At 40.7% G+C, this 24,617-nt stretch overlaps 1 protein-coding gene across 1 annotated transcript; it reads right to left on the bottom strand.

Annotated features, from left to right (window-relative positions):
• Positions 1-468: 468 nt before the first annotated feature.
• tcf3b (transcription factor 3b) lies at positions 469-24,530 on the bottom strand (the record flags this gene model as incomplete). Its single annotated transcript, XM_038695010.1, is given in 20 exon segments — positions 469-2,874; positions 3,194-3,345; positions 3,466-3,698; positions 4,384-4,440; positions 4,786-4,933; positions 5,050-5,161; positions 7,233-7,430; positions 7,648-7,709; positions 8,299-8,374; positions 9,057-9,115; positions 9,278-9,401; positions 9,729-9,829; positions 9,927-10,026; positions 14,178-14,224; positions 14,945-15,077; positions 15,320-15,360; positions 15,860-15,932; positions 16,595-16,668; positions 22,193-22,265; positions 24,434-24,530. Coding segments are annotated over 19 exon segments (1,932 nt in total). The 3' UTR covers positions 469-2,874; positions 3,194-3,199.
• Positions 24,531-24,617: the final 87 nt, after the last annotated feature.

Raw genomic sequence — 24,617 nt, 5'->3', positions numbered from 1 at the left:
TCTTATAATAATAAAAAGCAAAACTTCAAATAAAACTCTTTGAAAGAAGTGATCAGAACTTCTCACAAAAAGTCACTGTCATTGTCATCAAAGAGCTGGAAGAGTAAAAGGTCAGAGGTGAAAATTGTCACTGGAGAATTAATATACTGAAAGTCACTGCAGCAAAGAGCTTGCACTCCGATATACAGAAATTTGAAATTCTTCAAGTCATTAGAGTCTCCAGCTACTATGGAAAATAAAACCCATTCCCTACATTGAAACTGAAGCAACAGATGAAACATGTTAATGTGCATCAAAAGCAGACAATCGGAGCCAAAAGCAGAGTCTCCCGAACCCCGTAATGTCGAAATATACGGCAGCTAGAAAGAAAAATCATGACCTGGACCCATGACCTTAACTAAAACAGCAGTGTGAACAATATAATCCAGTTGAATAATAATTAGAAAAAAAAAAGGAATAAAAACTAAACAAGATCTACGTAACATTTATTTATTTAACTAGATACAATGAAAGAAAATCTCTTTATACCATTTAAACTTCTTCCTGAAAATTGAAAAAAGCATTAGGAGAAGGGGAGGGTGGGGGAATGAACAAGTACCTCTTTAATCTCCATGATAAATGAAATGATATGGTTCACAAAATAAAACTGTCTTAAATGAAAATACAAGTTCAGGCACTGATAAGGTATCACTCTCCCATCATGTCGTCTTAAGTCTTGAGAATGAAAAGGCCACACTATATTGATTTGTATAGGTCTTTTTCTTCATCTCTTTTTGTAGAAATTAAACACACAAAATGCTCTACCTCCCATTTGTGATTACATGTTGGTAAAAACCATTCACAACATGACATGACATGGGAATAACGTCACAATAACACTGTTTTGTTCTCCATATTATCCATTACCTTACACCCAAAAGCCGACGTCTGCCTCCAAAATAAATGTGCAGGTTGCTAAAAGTGAGCTGCACACTGAGAGCCACTTGGTTGAGGGCAGACATTAGGAAAAGGTGAAATGAAAACTACTATACTGGGAAAAAAAAAAAAAACCCGGAACATGACTTTGAAAATGAAGGTGATCCATATTTGTATGGTAGCTACATTCAAAAACCAGTTGCATAATTACTGTTCGAGACAAAAATCCCTTTCCACATTTTTCAATGCTTCACTGCTAAAGTAAGAACACTTCAACAGGACTGTGGCACAAACGCTGTCCACAAACCCCCAAATGGAAAGAAAAAAGTTCATCTGGGTAGCTGATGATAAGCCTTACAACTAAAACTGGAATAAAGGATACACCAAACGCTGTTGACCCTTGTCCTCTGCCATCCCGGTTCAAATTTGAATTAATTTTTGAAAAATTTCATTTAAATGTCAAATATCCCCTTATACAGCTCATCTACAATACACTCTAAACTTCAAACTAATATTGCCATTTATGTAAAAAATCTACAATGTATAGACTAACAAAAAATATATATATTTATATATATTTAATTTTTGAAAAATGAAACAGAGTAATGTATGAAGTGAATTTACACATCACACTTCTCTCAGTAAGAATTGTGATAAACTTACTCAGGAGGAAGGTGAGGGGCTGCAATTCAGTGGGAATGCTCGTTTAGGAAAAGAAAGCCTCCGTTACCCAAAGGTTTGTCTGCTTCAAACAACTGTGGATTGATGAGATCCCTCCATCAAAAGGAACCCAGATATCTTTTTTGTCTTTTACAGGTCATCAATTAAGGGGGGGGGGGGGGATTTGAGCTGTTGAGTCTGCTGGCATTGTCAGTATACCATTTCAAGTAAGTAAGAGCACTAAGTGGTGCTGATCACTTAGCAAGTGTCTCAAATGGCTTTTATACAAGACTGAATTGCACAACAGGTTGACACTTAACTTCCAGCCTTAACCTATACATACACTGTGCTTTGTCTTGTCCATGTATGCTTTAGTACATAAAGCAGTACAAAAAAATGAACCTATGACAAGGGGTTTCTGGAGTAACTGTAGAATTCGTGGTCAACAAATAGGAAGAACAGTTTTGTAGTTGACAGACTCTACCACTTGGATAATTCATAACCTTCAAGGAAGGAGTCTTGTATTCCAAGTCTCATAGGTGTCTTGTGGGATGAGACCGGGCTTCAGTCAGAGACTGCCTCTAGGTCAGAGTGCCCGTCTTTTTATAAGCTGCTTTTGGACTGTCAAAACTTTGACCTCTGCCTTGTGACCGTTCCTTCGCCTTCCCCAAACATTTGCTGATAAGATCAAGGAAAGGTCACTGAATTTAGATAATTCAACTTCAACTATGGGCTTGGTTACATAACATATGTAAGACTGTACCATCACGCTGGGAATGACATATATTAAAAATAATTGCTCATACACATAAGCAATCCCTCACAATAAATGTTCCTCACATGTAAAGCAATTTGCTTAAATGTCAAATAGAAAACATGTAACAATTAGGCACAAATCCTTGATTCAATTTGTGTTTGTTTAGGTCTCCTTTCTTTCACAAGAGCACCTCTCGGCAGTGTGTTAAGTCCCAATTTGTGGCAGGACAAAAAGTACTCCGGTGTTCCATCATCTTGTGGAAACCAAGAAGAGAGAAAAAAAAAAATCTTACATGTATAAAACAAAGCAAAACTAAAAAAAGTTCTTCACATTTGAGCTTGTAGTCATGGTTGGGAGTGCGACAAACAGGCTGTGTCAGTTTTGGCAGTATGCATGTGTGTACGAGTGTGTGAATGTGCATCTTGAAACTTGAACGGACAATACACAGACATGTCCACATATACACACACACACTGAGAATAATGGGTGGAAGAAATCTTTTAAGGCCACATCCTCTGACAGCCAAGGAAACACCACCAGATCTGTAAATAAAGAAGACCACAAACGTTACGTTATAGTATTCCTATATAAAAAAGGACAACACTGAGCCCACTGACTCCTACAAACTAGTGCATTCCTCATTTTAAGTTATAATAAAAAATATGTTCATGAAATATTGTTGGGAATTACATACATTTTGTAATTGTGTTTTTATATAGTCGTTTTCATTGTTTGTGTCCACACTTGCTGTTACCACAAGTAGCTGACATCTTAAATATTATAACGTTAATATAACTGTGTGTAACATACTCTGAGTTACATCCTTAATAATTACTTCAGTACCCAATTTTCAAGACCTACCCGGTGTTACATGTGGCCAACTGGGTTGTGGCCATCTCCTCCCATACTAGGATGGCCGCCTGAGAGCTGCATGGGGGCTTCACCCACCACCCCAGAAACCTTCTCCTCCTCACGGCGTTTTAAACATGCTGCCTTGGGGTTAAGGTTACGCTCTGACAGAAAAAGGGGAAAACAGAAACAGGCCCTCTCAGTATAAAATAATAAACTGTGTATTAAACAGAGGAAGGTATAAGTGTGCTTCTCATCCATGGTGTGCTTGCATGCAGACTGACCTCTCACTTGTTGTTCTAAATTGAGGATGACATTGACGGCTTGGTGCAGGATGAGAAGTTTGGTCTGAGGTTTGTCATGGCTGAGGTGCAGCTGGCACATCCTCCCAAGCTCCTTAAATGCCTCATTGATGTCCCGTACTCTGAGACGTTCGCGGGCATTGTTAGCCACTCGCCGTTCCTTCTCACGCTCTATCTTCACCTCAGGAGGAAGGTCCTCGTCATCTTCCTCTTGACTAGTTATAAATGGAGATGAAATTATCAAGCCACAGGCAAGAGGAAATTTCATAGCATACCATCAAACACATTAGTGTTCATGCTACCTCATGACTAGCATTTAACTGCTTTAAGTTAAGCATCAATAGCAGGGACTGTACACTCAGCTTTGGAGTAAATGGATGCACTAAAAAGACGACATGTGAGAAGTAAAATGCACACTATATAAGAATGAATGCAGGAAAAACATTAAGGAAGCAGCATCTCCCACTTCTGATGATCATTTGATCAAAATGTTTATCCCACAAAAGTTTGATATGTTCACTTTCAGTAGTATACTACGCTGTGTGTGTATTTGTTTGCTGCTGTTTGAAAAACAAATTGTGTTGTCAAAACCTTGTTGTGTTATATGCCTTCTAGTTGTACTGTTTGGTTAGGGGTAAATGTTTTTTGTTGTTTGTTTTGTTTAGTTAATAGTTTTGCCTAATGCATTGCCATTTTAAATTCAAATTTCAAAACTCCAGTGCAGCATAACTACAGAAATGTCAAAAGTCAGTGATGGATAATAAAGTTGAGAATGTCATAAAATGTCACTACAATGACTGTGCCAATTAAAAGCCAGATTTTAGACACCAGCTCAATGAACATGTGCTTTAAGTGAGCCCACAAAGCACAATAAATTGATCCTCTATTGGAGAAACTTACTCATCATCTCTCTGGTCTGAAAGGCTAGAGAGCATCTGGAGGGTCAACGCCTCCTTTCTGAAAACGTGAAATGAAGGGAAGGGGGATTTCAACATTGTTAAATACCTAACATAGTCTGGGTAATCGGTGGGACACACAGGACAGAGGAGATGACTAAGATGAAACACATTGTCTTTTAACAGAGACTAAGGTAACAGCTGACATGTGGAACCTTGCAGCAGATATTTCCAATATCAAATGGGTTCCTGTATATTCTCATACTTGGTAATTGTGTCAAGAACATCTCCACCTTTAGGGGAAAGAATAGTTTGGATTTGTGTTTTAATCAAAAACTTTATAAAAACAGATTTTTACTGTTAAATTCAACTGCAGAGTACAAAAGTACAGTAAGGACCACCTTACCTTGTTCGACTGCGCGCTACCTTGGAGTCCTTCTTTTCATCCTCAGACTTGTCTGCGACAGATGAGTTTTCATCGTCCTCTCGATCTTCTCTTTTGATGTCTGAGCTGCTGGATGAGTGTGTGGAGCGCGCCATACCACCAGGGAGGCCTAGGGTCAAACTCAGATGTGAGGATACTACCATGATTTCGTAAAATACAAGACATGCTATTATGCAACAATTGCCATGCTCTACTGTAAGCAACAAGATATTTAGCCGAACTTACTGGTAAAGCCTTCCGGTTGGCCAGCTGACGGTGTGGGTCCGGATGCGTGATGACCGTGCAGAAGAGTGCTGCTGGGAGGAAGGCCTGTGGGCTCTTCATGTTTTCCTCCCTGCTGATGAAGAGGGAGAACCATGATGTGAATCTCACAAGGACAGACATTTCACAACTTCACCCCTAAAAAAGGTTCCCAAAATTAAATATCTTCATCCAACTTGTTGACAAAGTAATAGAGTAGCTACAGAAAAAAACAAAAACTTGACGTCTACAACTGTAAGAGAGCAAATACTTACTTAATGGTGTAGATTACTGAAAATGTTATATATGTTGTTTGCTAATATTAGTTGTGTAACTAATGTGACTTACTCACTAAAAATGATGTCTTAAAATACTCTTTACTTCCAATTGCTTGCAATGTTACTGTTGACCAGCAGATGGCACACATTACTGATTTGACATGTTTTGTTCATGGAAAATGTAATGCAATTTTGATTTTCTTCCCCCCAAAATGTTTCTAGCCAATTGAGAACAGAAAAGGTAGTTTGTTGTGCAACATATAAATATAAAATCAATGTATCCAGTCAGCCTAAAGTTATCAGATACACAATAAATCAAAGTGTATTGTACTCTTCTTGAAAGACATGTTACAAACAGCATGTAGTATCCAACGAAGGTTAAAATCGAGGGCAACTGGACTTGGTTGAAGATACTGGAAGACGTTTCGTCCCTCATCCAAAGGACTTCTTCAGTTCTGACTGACTGGCAGGGAAACTCAGCTATTTAACCTCAGTGGGGTCGTTGGCCCGGGTCATCGATACCGCTGGTTCGTTAGTGTTCCTTGTTGCTGTGACGACAGTCGTTACAGTCGTTAAGACTACCTGTGGCCAAGACTGAACGACCATCGTTGGTATCTTCACCTGAGGCCAATAGGTTACGTTTGTTGAGTTTCCTGGGAAGTGATGAAAGGACAGCATTGTAAGTGGGGGATAAGTGGTGGCGTAGACCCCCTCCCCTGTTCAATGACGGCTTCTCAACCCTGGTGTAGATGGCTTCCTTGACACCTCTTTCAAACCATCCATCTTCTCTGTCTAAAATGTGCACCTGGTGGTCCTCAAACGAGTGTCCTCTGTCCTTCAGATGTAAGTAGACTGCAGAGTCTTGACCTGAGGAGCCTTGACCTATTGGCCTCAGGTGAAGATACCAACGATGGTCGTTCAGTCTTTGCCACAGGTAGACTTAACAACTGTAACGACTGTCGTCACAGCAACAAGGAACACTAACGAACCAGCGGTATCGATGACCCGGGCCAACGACCCCACTGAGGTTAAATAGCTGAGTTTCCCTGCCAGTCAGTCAGAACTGAAGAAGTCCTTTGGATGAGGGACGAAACGTCTTCCAGTATCTTCAACCAAGTCCAGTTGCCCTTGATTTTAACCTTCGTTGGATAACTATGACCTGGATGACTGAGAATCTTCATAGACAGCATGTAGTATGTTTATTTTAACCTCAATACAGACAGTTTCCCCAGGCTTAAATGACTGGTGGAATGACCACGTACCAGGGCTGTGCAATATGACCATATATATTGTTTGACGACAGAAAAACATCTATCATTTAAAATTATGGTTTATCGTACATTTTGTTTTGTTGCAAATTCAACACTTTGAGGGGAAGATGCTTTGGAGTTGTATGTTCTTCCACATGTGCCAGTGTTGCAGGGAAGAAATGTGCATTCACAATAAACAAACGTGGAGAAGAGTGAAGTTTACTGAGAACTGGGTAAAACTGGAGCTGCTGTGCTGTTCTGGGACCGTCTCCTCGGCTCATGTTAGCTTTGCAACAGCAAGTAATGACAGTGTGCTAACCCACAATGTTGCTAACATTAGTTAGTTTCACTCTATATCATGGTATTTTTCATGGTGTGGATATGACATTTTAGTCATATCGCACAGCCCTAGCATGTACTACTCCTAACTTCTCAATCTCCACTATGACACTATGAAAACAAACTCCTTTCAGAGAGGTTTCGGAAGAGTTGACAGATATGACTTTCGTGATAAAATTAACCAAAAGCACAAATTAATACATTTTGTTTGGTTCATATTGTTGTCATACAGCCTCCATAGTCCATGTCGCTTTCAAACACACACAAATAAAACACAATTTGAGCAGAGTAGGTGACTCACCATGGCAGGATGTCTGTTACTGAGGGCAAGGCTAGCATTTGGGAAAGCTGGAGAGAGGGCCCCGAGGCCCCCGTTGTGTACTGCGGACAGCAGGCTGTGCATGTCGGAGTGGGCGCCCTCTAAGCCTGGGCCCTGGCCCACAGCATGGCTACGCAGTACATGGATGGCCTCCTCCAAACGGTCCTCCAATTTACTCTGCTATAAGATACCAAGAGACATGCACATCAATATGACAAACAAAATACAAGAGACTGCTTATAAATACACAATATGTTTTTGAGAAACTAATGATCTGAACAATTCATTTTTACTTTACTGTGCACGTAACTAGGCAAACAAAAAGCCGGAACAATATATTATGGAGACTGCTTGCTTCAAATTAGCTTTGATGTAGCAGAGAAATGTTTCAACATACCAGTGTGTGTGGTTGGTTTTCATAGCTGGGTGTGGTTGGTCTTTGCCACTGAGACGGAGTTCCTGCAGAGAGAAATATTGGGTTAGTGTATAGTGGTAATTCTTTACTTGACAGCAGATGGAGCTGCAGACACATGTCTCTGCTAAAGAACATTAAACATGCAGAGGATCATTTTTGCTCCAACAATTTCAACTGATTCATGTGTGCCAAAAACAAGGTAGCAATCAAACTGAACAAGTTAAATAAATTGGACTGACGTCGGAATTCTGTGGCTTAAATTGAAATATAACCAAATTTGTGGTTGCAGGATTGAGAATAAAGCACAGGATAAAACCACCTGAACTCAGTTTACCAACCTTCTGATTGGCTAAATTTACTCTGCAGTTAGGCTGACATGAATCTTACATCCAAGGGAGATAGTGCCTAACTGATGCGAGTAAAATAAAGATCTTTTGAAGAATAAATGTGTTTATGAAAATACAGATGTGATTTATGTTGGTGCTTAAGATGACACATTTCAGGGTGATTGGCGATGAATGCCCTTTACTGCTTTTAATTTCCTCTACAGATTAAACCCATAAAGGTTTGGCTTTTCATATAAGTAGCAACAACTTGTCGCTCTGTATGTGATTGTAGATAACTGGACTGTACCTGCAATAGCCTGAGGAGATCCAGGAGTAGACGGAGCTGAAGGGAAGTTATTACTGTTGTGGTCCGACGGGTAAATCTGAAAGAATTGTTCAAAACAACATTTTGGCACAACTGAAGAATACATAACATTGATTTTCAGTGACATTTAGTCAAACAGAATGGATCAGACTAGCGTTGGGCAACATGGCAGAAAAAGTCATCCAATGCTATGTTTTCTATGTAATGATTCAATATTGATCTCGAATCAGTCATATGCCATGTCATAAAACATTTATTTGTAGAGTCAAAGAGTTATAGCAAATTAAATAAGAAATTATTAATAGAAAAATTAAACCTTGTTGGGCAAATGTAATGCTTTTATCGCAATATATGAATAGGTTTCAGAGCCCTGGGTTTATTTGTGGTAGATTTGCCAAAATATTGACTTGAGAATTGTTATTATCCACAGGTATACAAAACACAATGCATGGCACTTCAGTCTACAACAATTATTAGGTCCTTAAATTTCACTGTTTTGTCCTTATTGCGATGTGTCTTCAGTATATTTTATAATGGACATTCATCTGTTTAGGATCAGACAATGAACAACAAAAATAATGCTAATCTACTGATGGAACATTTTTTTTCAGTGTCACCATCCTAAGTTGAATTTGCAGATTTTCACTCTCAAAAGGAAATAAAAAACTCTTGGGAAAATTACTGTAATTGTTTTAATGCCCAGCACTAATTAAAAAAAAGAAAAAGAAAAAAGAACTCACTGAGGCAAGAGCCTTCCCAATTTCATCTCCTGAACTGCCAGCTGTGGTGCCTCGGTTGGCTGCAGAGACAAAATAAATAATGTGAGTCAGATGACCCGTTAATTTGTTTTTGGGAGAGAGAAAAAATAAAAAGTAAAATAAATCAAGTGACCATGGCAGTTTGATCGGACAGACGCTACCAAGATACTTGCATTATAAGTTCTATTTTAACAGTTCCTTACCCATGATGCCTTCTCCGTTGATGGTGGGTGTGTGGTTGTAGGTGGTAGGGGCTGAGTGGAAGCCGTTGACTTCGCTGCCGTGCAGAGGATAGTTCTGTGGGGACAGAGGCAGGGGTTGGCGCGTCTGGAAAAAGGGTACAAGTAGCTTCATAAGGCACAAACACCCCTCACAGAAAAATAAACCACTTATTCAACTGTGCCCAATCTGAAATGTTACCAGACAATTCCGATAATGTGGTTTTATTCAACAAATATTTTTTTTTTTTTTTTTTTTTTAAAAAGAGCACATGCTGATCTCTTTGTTCAATTAACTTCCTTACAATAAACACTAGAAGATATATACCATTATAAAAGAAAGCAAAAAAATTAAAATACATAAATAACGGACATGGAATAGAGAAAAAACTAAGAGCAAGAAGGTTAGAATGGGATTGAGGTAGTTTCTACTCACCATCCTGTCCTGTGGGTTAATTGCAGAGAAGGAGCCTGGCTGTCCAATGTGGGGAGAGTTACCCAGCATGGCAGAGTAGCCAGAAGACGACCAGGGGTCTTCTGAGAAGGGCGTAGAAAACATTTGAAGATATGAAAACGCCTTCAAAAATAGGATTACATAACAAATGATTTCCAGTGATATTATGTGAAAGGTTACCTTGCATATAGAAAGATCCAGGGAAGACAGCTCCCGGCTTAGCACCAGGATATCCTCCATTGTCTCTGGTATACTCATCACCAGATGTAGAAGCATACACCTAAACAAACAGACAGGGAGGACAGTTAGACTGTGATTTCTTTAATTACTACTTGTCCATGGATATTTCTTGATTCTGGATTTTTTTTTTTTTTTTTTTTTTTTTAAAGGTAGTGTTCTCCTGTTTAGCCCTGAGCATCACGACAGATGAATTAGTAAATGTATCAATCAACCCTACCCCTGCTTTTGAAAACCATTTAATTATACTAGCTTCAAGTGGCCACAAGAGGGCAAGAGGGAGTCTGTCAGCAGTGGAGGCAGGCCGGCTCCTCGCCTGTGGAGGAGAACACAGCGGCCATGCCATGCTGGGCACAGCGACGGCTTGAATCCCAGTGCACAGTGAGCACTTCCTCTAGCTCCCAGGACCCCAGTGACATCGCACTGCCTGGCCTGCAGCCCCTCCCTATAACACACTCCATATCCACTCGCACACATACCATGCATTCAAGTGAGCCAACACACACACACCCATGACACAACACTCCACTAGCAATACCCTCTAACTAGTGCTATCACATTCTTTATGGCATCAAAAGGGGATTACATTACAGAAAACACAAACTTGGGCATTTTATATTAGCAGCTTAAAGAGTGCAGTCACACAGCCTTTCTACATATTGCTAACAAAGATGGATGCTGGGCCTCAAGTGACACATCTCTGCGCTCCAAAGCCACAGACTGAAGATGGACATGAGAAGCCCTCAGTTTCCTGACACCATCAGCCACCACTCAGTCCTCTCATCCTCTGTAGTACATGGCAGATAGAGGAAGAGAGAAAGAGAATGGAGGCTATGCTGCAAAGAATGCTAATCCAGAGAAGGGATTTTTTCTGTAATTTGATTTAACAGGGAGAAGTGGAAAGGGAATGGAGAGATGCACTTCTAATTACAGAGCCATCTGCCTGTTCCTGGACCACATCCAACTCCACAGGCAGCTGGGCTGAGGAGAGGGAGCGAAGAGAGGGAGAGAGATGGGGGCTGGGATCCAGTCAGCGAGAGAGAAAGAGAGGGAGAGAGAGACTGCAGTGGGTAGGGGGTGGTAAAGGGGCAAGGGGGAGGATTGAGGGGGAAAAATGAAGGCCCTGATGATTTATGAAATGGGTAGAGAGATAAGGGGTGTTGAGGGGGGACAGGAGAAGGTAATCTAAATGACTTAAACAAAGCTTGATATGGCCAGGGGAGTGTGAAGGAAACAGGGGATTTAAAATGATCACGGTTAATTCAGGGGAAAACATGACGGAGATGGCTTCATTTAACAATAGGCTTTGAGTTGTTCTTTCACGGGGAACAATGTCGAGTGAATCCTGCTGCTCTAGATGGGAACAGAGAACTACACAATGAACGGTGCTGCTGGATAATTGTATTCTCAGGAAGAAAGGAGATTTCTAGGGTAAAATCCTCAACTAATAGGGGTTTAATGTAATTCAGGTTATGACCGTGTAAAGGTCTCTATGCTAGAAAAACATGGATTGTGGCAAGAGGTGGGGAGTAGATGAAGATTAACATCAAACTAAGCTCAAACCGCTTTATTCAACCACGTGGGTTTTGTGATTAGTCTACAGGACAACTAGGGGGCAGAAGAGAAGTTCCTCTATGTAGCAGGTTAGAGGGGGTAAAGGTTCACAGGGAAAGGCCAAGGATCTTCTGTACAGGTAAGGGTGGGTTACAGAAGTCAGGGTGCTTGAAGGGAAATGAGAAATGGCCTTTGCAGTCTAGCTATTATTTGTCCATTTACATGATTTAAGTAACAAAAGTAGATAAAGCAAAAAAAAATAAAAAGAGGTTTAAAGGGTGGTGAAGAGAAACAGGAAGGGAGGGTATGTGGGAGGGAGGAAAGACTACAGGATCATCATCGGCAGTCATTAATCTGGGCTCAGACACGGGGCTAAGAGGCCTCGCAAGCACCGCGCCTCACAACTGGGTCACTCACAGGGGGAGGCCCACCCAGGCCATCATGTGGCGAAGCGTAGGCGGAGGGCTGGGTGAAGTGGGGGAGGGGGGTTCACACACACAGAGATGTCTCAACATTCGCACTAAAACCACGCGGCCATCGTTCACACTGTGGGAAATCACTGAGGTTTAGACAGTGAAAAAGAGGGGCCCTATGCCAGACATAGTGTTTACACTCAATCTCTGTGATATAGTTGCAGTGGCGAAGCATTTCTGCAGAGGTTTCAGCAGCCACTTCAACGGGACAACACCCACAGGTGGAGGACAGCACCGAGGTCATTAAAATAACTAAATAAACTGATTCCTTCAAGAAATGAGCTCAGCAGTAAGGTCCGACTCTGATCTGTCTGCATACTGACTATTAGTCGATCTGAGATGAATCAACCTAATCTTTGCAGCCGGCTACAGTAGTTCTGCATCTGCAACTTCATCTCAAAGTAAGATAGAATCAGAACGCAACACTAGCAACGCTCGACTTCATTTCCTGCCAGATTACAAATCCATGGCTCCATGATTTGGACCCATTCAGCCATTTAAATCCATTCAATTTACTTCATGCATGCGTTGAAAAAACATCAACACAAGTCACGAGTCCATTTTCTATTTAACTTTTGTTGTTATCAAAATTTGTGCAACATTTACTACGATGATGAGGTCCATGGGGCAAAGACAGGGAGATATGTGAACCAGGAAACCTTATATTTTCTTTAAATTTCACAACATAAAAGCACATGCAATATTTGAATTTCTCTATCCTCTGCCTGTGTTGCTTCATGGTGCCGGGCTGAAACACAGATGCCATGAGTGAGGCAATGCAAAGTGGTCCATACCCAGTTTATGTTTTAGGTCACTCTTGTCATCTGAGAACTACAGCAGCGTGAGGACTGGGTTACAGAAAATGTTTGTGTAATGGCACTATTTCATTATGATGATCCAGTAGCAGCTCAATCAGCAAGACCGGGCTCTAATAGCAACAGTAACACACAGTCAACTGCCCAGTAGGGTCCATCTGACTTGAAATGTCATGTTTGCCATCTTACAAAGCCATGCATCTGTTGGTTCAGGATCACAAAGAACTGTCATATTAAGAGGAGTTGGTAAAAATGCTTTGTGGTACTCAGATTGAACAAATGGCCTCTGAATCATCTATAGTAGCTGAAAACTGTATGGAAGGAATCCCAGAGAATCAGCACATGGGACTCAAATTTAGCCAATAGCAATAATCTATAAATGGGATGACGTGGGCAACTGCAGCCTGATTCAATAGTTTGTCAAGTCACTTCAAACTAACAGTGAGATTCATTCAGTATATATTCAAACGGGTAACGGTGACTTGTGTTTCCAGCTATGTGTGGTTGCAATCATCCACACACATCAGCTGCTGGGAATTCTGGGCCCACTGACAAAATGCGACACTTGCTTCAGTAAATCAGAGCACTATATGATACTTCATATTGCTTCGGACTGGACAGGGGTTTGATAGCACTACGCTGAATCCAGTATCAAATCCACTTCACAAACAATTTTAAAGGAACAAAATATAGAAATAACTTTGACATTTAGGAACTAAAACTCCAAAACTGGTATTCAAAGAAGTGAAACCTTGGCCAAACATAAATATTTGCTATTTAGCCATTAATCTTCTGAAAAAAGGAAGAAGAGATAAAAGATTCAGTAGGAGATTGGTATGACTCTGGGCTTAACAAATGCAGGTATCTTATTACCAACTTTGAAGTTGATCCAAAATTGAACCAGAAACCAGAACCTAACTCACTTGGACCCCTCATGCATTGGCCACCGGAAACATGTGAACTTTCATTAGCCAAATCCCAAAACCTCTGTGTTCCTACAAAACTTACAGGAAAGGATAAGTTTCTAGACTTGACAAAGTACCTCAAAATCCTATAAAATTGCTCATCTAAATAACAACCAGACCCTGAACACCACTTGAAACCACTTGAGTGTAGTGTAGAGACAACCACAGTGATGATGTTTATTGGGGCCTGAGTTGCCTAACTGTCAGCTCACAGAGTCTAACTGAGCAGAGGGTCTTTACCCCTGTCTGTCACAGAACTGCTCAAGCAGAGTAGGGAAAGCAGTGTGTACGTATATCTGTGTCTGTGCGTCTATGTGGGTAGAGAGCATGAAAGAGAGAGAAGGGACTGGCTGTGAGCTGTGAAGGCGAGCAGAAATAAGCTCTCACCGAGGATGGCAGGCCAGGGGGTTTCCGAATCTTCTTTGGCTGGGTGTCTACATACAGGCAACCAGAGACACAGAGAAAAGGTGAGAGACAAAAACCACAAATTAGGACTTTGCAAAGACAGATTTGCCAAGGTTATGTCGGTTCAGGTGCAGTTTCATCGTGTTCTCCAATTCCAACTGCAGAACAGACAACACTGAACACACTGCAGCATACGTGAGTTCAGTGTGGATGTGCACGTCTGTCGGTGTGAATGAAGGTCGCTGTGCATTCATCTGTATATAGCTTTATATTAAGAGGATTTATCAAATGCAGAAAATTACTACAAACCAAAAAAATATCAACGAGATCGCAATCAAATTTGTCGATTATTCAGTTAGTTGATGATTAAAATAAAAAGACAACCATTTTAAATATTTGATTAATCATTTAACCCAAATCTTAAGCAAAAATGTTTACTCGTTCAAATGTCTGCATTTTCAGATTTTCTTAGCCATAAAAATAAATATAATTGGATTTTGGTCCTTTCGTTGGAAGAGAAAAAAGTTTAAACAATTTGAACACATCACTGTGGGCTCACGCGAATTGTGAAAAAGATTTCTCTATTTTCTGACATTCTAGAGACCAAACAATCTGTTGATTAATAAAGAAAATAATCGGCAGATCAAATGAATCATCAACCCTTGTTAAAAGAATCAGAAAATAAAAACAAAGAAAGAGGGAAATGACTGGCCCCACAACATGGCCCATGTCTTGTTCAGTTATCTCACCTATGCCTCCATCAGGCGGCCTTCTCCTGGGGTTGTTGGGGTATGACGGGTAAAACTGGGAGCCAGATTTCAGGCCAGAGGGGGACATGGCATCTGGGCTGGGCATTGCTATGTCGCTAGGAAGAAAACCAGGCTGAGAGAAGAGAGGATGGAGAAACAAGGTTTTACTACTAATACTTACAGGGGCGTGGGAGAACACAGCAAAAAACAGCTTCTCTTCTAGGAAATGAAGACAGTTAATTCAAAGTGTTTTACATAAAAAGAGAAGTGAGAAAACAGCGCTTCCTTTACACTGACACATTATATGAATCTAGTTCTCTCGCACATACATAACCTTGCGGGGAGATACAAGGAATAAGCTAAATAACAACATACCTGGCTTCCAAAGGGAGGGTATGGAGGCCTCTCATTTTTACCTGCAAGATTAAAGTGAAGATCTTTTAAAAATAAATGCAAGTGAAGCCATGACATGTATACACACATTAAAAGGTAATGGTGTGTGTGGAAACAACTGAAAAGTAGGTTTTCTAAAGTACAAAAAGTCCAGAAATGCCCTCCCCTTTTTCAGTATGCTCAGCTGCATAAAGCCGCCTGCCAGACAAAACCCTAGGGAAGGTTTCTGCTTCAATGCCCTAACATCCCCAACACTCAACGAATGAACACAGGCACACACGCACGCACATACTTGCATGTAGACACATAGACATTTTGCCACCCAGTAAACAATTGGTCATAAAGTACGCACAACAGTCAAATCTGCCATTATCAACATGATTATTTTAACACTGGAGTGTGACACGGTAACATTTCCTCTGGCACTGAGAAGTAAATGTATATACTCAGTGCTAAAAAAATTAATCTAGCAATTTGTTACCACATAACAGTCACAAAAAAAAAAAAAAAAAAAGAACATACCTGCGACCCCTGAGCTGATGAACGGAGAAGACAAGCCTTCATGCTCACTGTAGTGGGATCCCTCCGGATAGCCCTGTAGGAAGAATGGTGCACACAAAACAACATGAGATGGTCCTCAGCAAAAGCAAAGAAAATGTAAATAAAGTCATGGCATTGGACAAACAAACTCCAACACACCCACAGACCTAAATGATAAACACGTTTTAAGGCCATTCCCATCTTGTTAGCACACCTATGTGACTTCACTTTCACTCCCTTCACTTTTCTATCTAACTAACAGGATCCATGCCAAACAAATCTGCATCAGCTCAGGGGATTCAAACTGACTTTCTTAATTATCAACTTGTGGTAATCAAAGCCTGCTGCATCTATTTCACCCTCTGTTCCTTGTATTTACACAGAGTTGTGCCAAGACAGTTACAGCGGATGTGAAGCTGCAATTACCGGTGGGCTTCCACAGAGGTTCTGGGCTACCAGAGAGCTTGCCAATGCAGGATCCTGAGCCAAGGTTATTAGGTAGAAAGTAAAACTACCACTTCAAAATCAAACACAGCATGAAAGAGTACTAAGCTGTTGTGGTTGTAGGGGGAGGTGGTGTGTGTGTGTGTTCATCTATGCGATTAACTGCACATGTGTGAGTGTGTGACAATACCATGGCATCTGGTGTTAATGCTCAGATCTCCAAACTTAAAATTGTGTGCGACTTAAGAGTGCGTGTGTGTATTTAGATCTTACCCGTCCTTGGCTGAAAGAAGAGCTGTTCTGTTCTGCCGAGCCCCAAGACCCAGAGCCGCTGCGCTCATCTAGTGCTGTAAAAAGACATATTGTTAAGATTGACAGGTAGACAGACTAGCACATTAGTCTGAAGTAAAGATGAAAGAAACAAAAACCAGGTTGGACTAATGTTGTGGACTTTGTTAACAATCCCTAAATGAGTGCATATACTTATTATCCTATGTGTCACTCCGGATATGTAGAAATGCCCTGATGGTTGGAGTCATATCAAGGGAACCTGTCATCACATCCTACTCTAAACATTCAATGTCCTTAAGTGGCCACATTGGGCGTGCAGAAGCCAGGAGAAAGCATCACTATTGATCAAAGACTGCTGCTGCCGCATTCAAGATGTAATGCAATGTTACACCATTTCTGAAAAAAAAAAAAACAACAAAAAAAAAAACAACACAACAACGTGGGAAATGCTGCTCAGTGTACCCATTAGTGTTTATTACGGTCACTGAGTAGCAGAAAATGAACCATTCACATCCCTAATGTAATCCAAGAGGATAAAATGTCATCTAAACCACATTTAAATGCCACTCAGTCAATTTGACATATACAAACAATATATAAAATAACACAAAACAAAATGTGTAAATCCAAAATATGAACCACAATGTTTTACGTAAAGAAAGAAACAATGTGTGTCACAAAGGAAAAGCACAGCCGAAAGACTGGTGGAGCAGAAAACTCCAATACCCCCATCATCCCCATCTCCCTGTCTTATGCACTAATGCTATCCAGGCTCTCTGGAGACACAAGCCTTAATTGCATGCTGATTTGCATAATTGTGCATATTAATGCAGTTTCCTTATGAATATTCATATTTCGTCTTTGATTTTTGCCTAATTAAAAAAATGTGTGTGAGAGAGAGACAGAGAGAGAGCGAGCACACAAGGGGACGAGAGAGGGAGGAACAAGAGGAAGGCAGAGTGAGAGGGGTCTGGGCGAGATCAGCAGCCTGGCTGACGAGTGAGAATGAGTGATGAGACTAACAGAGCGGTGCAAGCACCTACACACGCTGCGACAGCCGTGATCTATGGAGCTGATGCCAGTGGCATGGAGAATCAGGCAAGCAGGGAGGACAGGGGACCTCAAAAGATCAGCCTCGCTCACTGTCAGATCGGCCCTGCTAAAAGGCCACAGCACTAATAAAGCGCTGCACCACCGTCAACCATGTCCAATGGCACAGGACACTGGTGATGGGCTTGCTGCTAAATAAAGATGACAGATTTTGTATGAAGAAACTTCAGCCAATGCTTGGTGCCAGGAAAAGTAATATCAAATTAACGTGATAAAAATCCACTTTGGAGGAGAGACATCAACAATCAGCATGCCTACCTCCAGCCTAGCAATGAAAAGATGTGTTTTAACTCAAACACCTCTCTTTTTTCCACTTCAAGACACTCTAGCTCCATCCAACTTGCAGGTAGACCACACAGTATTTTTAAATGTACTACACACTGTGACAAAAACTGACAGGTAACCCACAAAATTACACATCACTGTCAACAATAGCCTGCACTGGGGAGAGCTACCTAGCCAACGAGTAGAGTTAAGAGAGTAACTTCATAATCTTCACAGCTATTTTCAATACACCACTCATCCGCCTGTGAAGCCTCCATTTGGCCAGCGGGGGTGCAGAGGATAGAGTGAAAGCACGGCTGTGCAGGAGAAGTCTGACAACATTGTTTCACACTTACTGGAGTAATTAACTCGGAGGCAATTAAAACAAGGTGGAGAGCTGCTGAGGTGACACTGACGCCCAGCCAGCCTACGAGAGCACAACTATGCCAGTGTAGAGATCCTTCTATTGTTGTTAATCTCTTGTCATGTGTAATATCGAACATAAACTGACAACAGAACCACAGACAATCAAAATGATGAAGTAATGCAAAATAAAGTTCTTAAAATGACCCACCAAGCTTCACACACGGTTTAAAAATGATCAACTGGTGCCACATGCTTCACTGGTCACTACATTTGAGATAATATTTACATCCTGGGTATGCTGCTGTGTTGCTCTCGGTTGCTCTACAAGCAAATAAGCAAGTTTAGTTGTAAAAACAAGATATGTACTGTTCAAAGTAGGTCAGTGATGTACTCCTACATCAATTACTTTGGCCAGTAAAAATATTTTTAGTACTTTGTTTTAAACCAACCCTTCGCCTGTGACCTAAAAAAAAATCCTCTCAACACTTTAAGAGTCTGCATTCTCAATGAAATTTGAAAAAAGGACAAACATAGATCTGCCCAATCTGGGCTTTATTTCAACCTTATTTCATCACTTACTTCTCTCTTAATCTTTTTATTTCCCCAGTTACATAGTAGTGCTGCAGTCCAACACATACTAAAACTACAACAGAGCTCTCACACTGCAGCTCCTCAACTGCAGGTGCCTTTTATATAGCTGCAATTGATTACCATGGACATACAATAGTCAATGTTATACCTGCGTAGCAGAGCTAACACACCTCCTTATATACAATCTTTTTTTAAACGTGGATAACATAAATGGGCTATTGTGTCACATTAATAATACAACAATAAAACTTATCATTCTGATACCTGTGTTAAAATTTTACTGGTTGACATTTCAACATTTTGATGCCAACTGTGGCCCCAAAAAATAAAATATTAAAAGATGCTGTACTAAATTTAATTGGCAGTCAATTTACACAGACTGTTTCATGTCAATATGCCTCTCAGTATGCTGTTCATACTTACAGGACATCCAGGATTATTTAAAGACAGCATCAAAGTATGTGAGCACTATAGCTCAAGCTAACTAACAAATCTAATACCGAAACATATGCCATCTTCAGACAATGGACAGTTAGAGTGGCGCTAAATACAGCTCAAAGTGAAGTAACTAATGAACCCTTTAATTGTCCACGAGCATGATTACAAAACTGGGAAAATAAGATTAAGACTGAAAATACGCTGAATTATCTACTAATTAGACATGCACATAAGAAATGTAAAATGCGTGTGCTCGGCATGAAAACAGCTTTTCCAAACGTATATCACATCCATCCAGATTTTGGCATGGCTACTGTGAATGTACTTCCAGTGAAAGTCACATGGCAAGACAAATACTGACTCACAACCAGAACCCAGAAAAATATTTATTTTCTGAGCCACAAAGCCTTCTAGCGGCTGCAGGCTCTGAAAACATCTAATTTATTTGAAGAAGGAAGCCACTCTCCTTTGAGATTTCCGCTTTCTTTCTGAGGGCTTAGATTTTCCAACTACAGTCCCAACAATGCACAGTGAATCCTGCAGGCGTGTGCAGGTATACAACTGAGGGTGCAAAAGTCAAACACATAGCTAGTAAGCTAGCTACCAAGAGAGACCACATGTGTAAATTCACAATGTTGTTTGTTGTGATCTAAAGGGAAGCGAGCCTGTCGCGTCCTGTGTATTTGTGTGTGTATGTGTGTGAAGGGGGTTGGAGACGTTGCCAGCAGCTGCAGAGGTGACAGAGGGGACGCCTGCCTGAAGGCTTGTGGGCTTGGCCAGCTCCCACCACACACCGTCACACTCTGCCTCCCGTACTTCTCAAACATCCCACACTTCTTGCCAATCCTCTCCTCTTTTCTCCACTTTGCCCGACACACCCTTCCCCACACACACAGACACACTGTGGCCACTGAGGAAGGGAGAAGGACATCTAATGCAATTAGCACCCCTCTGAGCACTTTTGTGTTGATGAATAGAGGTGGTCTGGTGGGCCACTAGGCTGCTCGCTGCCGTTCCCGCGCTGTTGGGTCCCTGGACAATGCTCTTTAATGGTCATCGTTTCTATAATAAATAGGTTTCCTGGCCTATGCTGAATTTTGGAATAATAAGCAATCTTTTGGTCAGAGTTTCAAAAGACAGTCCTGTTGCAGCCATTACATCTATATAAAAAACAAACATGTACACCCAATTTTAAGCTTCCAGTTTTCTTACTCATACATACAGTCTGTCGATTTGTGTTTTCTTCCTCATATAGACAGACTGTACTCAATGTACTATGTGCGTTTCAACATGACACAGATCTATGAGAAACTACAGGGCTGGAATTTGCAGATGGTAGCATTTTGACTCCCAAGTGCTACTAGAGGGTACCTGCAGATCTTAAAAGGGACAGCTTGAAGTATCGCATTAAAATGGGTGTCAATGACCAAGGGCCACACTTTAGGACATGAGGAGGGGGGAAGGAATTAACTCCTCACTGCTTCGTAATTGCCTGCTGTAATAGAAACAAACAGAATCCTGTCTTCCACAGGCTGATCCCGCTATTCAACAAGCTCGCTTTTCCACTCTGGCCACTCACTGCATGCTGGGCCAGTTTAAGAGCCTGCGAGCTGGGGGTGAGGGACATTGTCTCGGACTCAAGCCATTTCCTGCAGATCAGTGGGGGTAAGAGCCCTGTGCCGTGTTGGGGGAGGAGTGTTTTACACTTCAGGGTGGGGGAGTCGTTTCAAGTCCATAAGCCCCCTTTCTGCCTTTGTTCCTCAGTGGCCAAGTTCTCACTCTGGGGAACACTGGGGAGTGTGACTCGATTTCACACGCCAGGTTGGCAGGGTGACAAAGGAACGAAAGTAGCACGACTTACTAATAACATTCAGGAAGAGAGAAAAGCTCACTCAAAAGGCTTCGGGTGCTTGAGGTACTTTGCACTTTAAAATAGTTAAAGCGTTTCTAAAAGAAATGGGAAAACACGGTCGACAGATGTTAAAATAAACACTCACGTAAACATGAATAAATGCTCAGTTTCAATTCTTCACACAAAGAATACCCTGGGTCTGGTAAGGTTTAAGCTACAGTCTTTTTCTGTTTCTTAAAGTGTCAATGCTACATTGAAGACCATTAAGGGCCAGGGCTGTAGTCTAAATGGATAATTTTTCTATACAGATATGAATCAAGGGACAACCACATAAACAGACATAGATCAAGCTGAAGCATGTCACTAAATGGGAATTCCTTTGAAAATTACTTACACTACTCAATCTATTACAAATTGTAGAATAAACAAAATACAAGCACATGCAATTTCCTACATTTTTTCTTTGGTAGAAAATTATTCCAATGAAATCTGTTATCAGCAAAGCATATCGTTTAACCTGGACTTGTTCCTGGAAACTTTGTGCGGCTGTCAGTTTTTTAAATGTAATTTTATAAAATCTTGAGTACCACAATATAGCTACTGAGGCAGTGGCAGAGATCTCAAAATCAGGGGAAATAAAACTGAAACTGCATGCGAGATACTACAAGGGTTACATTTGAAAATATTTTCTGTGATTTGGGTGAGCTGACCTTTTAAGTTCTTGCTCTCCCCCATCAGCTGTAAACTGTGAAGACATGTTGATTTGTACTCCATTGCTGCATTTAATGTGACTGCTAAAGATCATAGATTTCACATTAAATTAGGATATTGCTGCTTTGCAAAAACAGCCACACTAATGTGTCAGTTAAAATCCCACAGGAAAAGAAGTATGTTTACATCAACAAATGTCAACATTCGCCACGACATATAGTCCATACGAATTAAGCTTAAAAAGTTACCTGATCCACCAAACTGACTGCTGGCGAGTGTCATTGTCCTGTTCTTCCCATTGGCTACTGGAGGCGCAAACATCTACAAGACAAAAGAGGAAAGATACCGTGACTAACAAAGCAAAGGATGGCACACTTCACACTTCCTATTTCCACTAATAAACAACATCACATACACAGGTCGTTCAGTTGTCGTGTGCCCCCCCCCCCCCCAGCCATCTCAGTTTTGGATCAATCTAAAGTGAGATATAAACTAAAAAATATAACATTTTAAAACATGTGATTTCACCATGAGTAAGACGACTTCCAGCATTACAGTAAAACTTGTTGGTAAAAACGATCAAGTTAAAAGCATTGTTAAGGTCTTTATATGCAACAAAAAAACAACAACAAAAAAAAAAACACACACACACACACACACACCCACACACACACACACACACCCCTAAAAAAATAAGCAATCCCTATTATATAATTTTAAAGAGGTACATTTTCCCCCAAAACAAATATACAGCATTACGAAATTCGACCTTTCAAACATGTTTTCATATAAAACCTGACGCATCAACTATTGTTCAAAACACTCTGATGAGGCCATGGGTTTCATCACCGAGCCACTGTGGGCATTACCATGAGGCTATGGTGTGGTCGAAATATCTGCTATGTGGCATCTTTCTGTGACGTGGCCAAACTCTACTGTACAAACCAAACCGTTTTGTAACTAGGACACCATAACACAATCTGCCGCAACCACATATGTATCACATATCTCGCTCTTTATTTTTTAAACAGGCTAGGTCTTCGCAGTCAAACAACCAATTTGGACACCATATTTGATTCCGTCGCAGATATCTCAAAACATTTTTTTAGTTGTAGTAGCATGCATTTCTTTGACCTGCCAGCAAATAAACAAAGAGGAGAAATTTTGTTTGTGTATTGTTTGACAGTTGTCATATTTAGACTGAACATCTGCTGATACAATTTGGCAACTGATCAATCTGAGCTTTTCTAACACAAACCCAAGTGTCTAATGAGAACCTCCTATAAACCCCCTTCCCAACAGGGAGTGTTTTTCTTTCATGGGGTAAGTTTTCCTTCAAATACCGATGGTGTGGCAGAGAACAGGACTACATTAACAAGGCAGCTGACTCTACCGTGCAAGTCATCATAATAGAGCTTCAACAATATCCATGCACAACAATGCCTTTAAAAAAAAAAATATATATATATATATAAAAAAAACACAAAATAAAGCTAGTCCTTTTATTTCACAGTGTTACACATCACAAAATATAAGTGACTCTTACAATATTATAAATACTTGTGATAATCACTATACATTGTCAAAAGAAATCTCATGAGACATTAGGTCTACTGACAAATAATCATTAGGAGTCACAGTTTGGATTTACCTGTTGTGCCCCATATATAATAATTATCCGCGCTGGCAACTTAGCTTTACCAGCCTATCAATTTATTTTGGAGAAGACAAAAAACTAACACAGCTCCACTGGGCCTGTGACATGTTTATGTCAGCGTAAAGCTCAACAAAGGCTTCTCAACAAAATGAAACACAGGTAAATAAAAAGCTGAACAGGATACCTCTAGCCACTTTGTAGATAATGTCTAGAGGATACCTCTGTGAACATGTCTTCCTAAAAGACTAAAAATATGACAAGGAGAAATACAGAAGCTGTCTCCTCAACCCAGTTCATATATATAAACAACATTTCCCCCCTCAGGTTCTGTAAACAAGACGAACAGGGGTGAAATCATATTCAGTTTCATGCAGTCTTTCCTGATTCACTATTTACATTTTACAGTGGATACCAATTCATTGTAGTAGGGATCCACTTCGGTGATGCTGTATCTCTGCATCACCTACATAATTAAATAACCTATATTTAAAACCTGAATTCATTTTCACCAGTCACCCTGAGGTATAGAAGTATTTTACTTGCCATGCTTTGATGTAATCAGCACTACTTCTGCATGCCAAGAATGAAGAATGGCAATATCTTGAGCTGACACAACCTATTGTTTAAAAAAAAAAAAAAAATTCCAAAATTTCTGTTGCAGATTTTGAGAAAACAAGCTTCACACTGATTTTCTTTCCTCGCCCCCTTCCCCACCTCTCTCATTCAGACCTCCAGCTTTCTTCTGCCCATACCCAGACCTGTATCGCACTCTCTTTAGCTCTTCCTCCCAATGCCACCCAGAACCACCCAGACTGCTCTCCCACTCTCTTACCGCACTGAAATCCAGGAGGTCGCTGAGTTCCTTGTCAGTTCCCACTGCAGCCATTCTTTGCTGCTGTTCGTTCATACCCTTCAGTCTCTAATAAACCCTATGAGAGAAATTTGCAGATACAGGATTTTAATGGCACTAGCAAGCACAAAGAGAAGTTACATGTAGCTCTTAAAAAACAAAGAGG

This window comes from Micropterus salmoides, unplaced genomic scaffold (assembly GCF_014851395.1).
Source record: "Micropterus salmoides isolate LMB-PRFRI ecotype aquatic unplaced genomic scaffold, ASM1485139v1 Ms_hic_scaffold_3595, whole genome shotgun sequence".
Lineage (NCBI taxonomy): Eukaryota > Metazoa > Chordata > Actinopteri > Centrarchiformes > Centrarchidae > Micropterus > Micropterus salmoides.
This window is presented reverse-complemented; position numbering and strand designations above follow the sequence as displayed.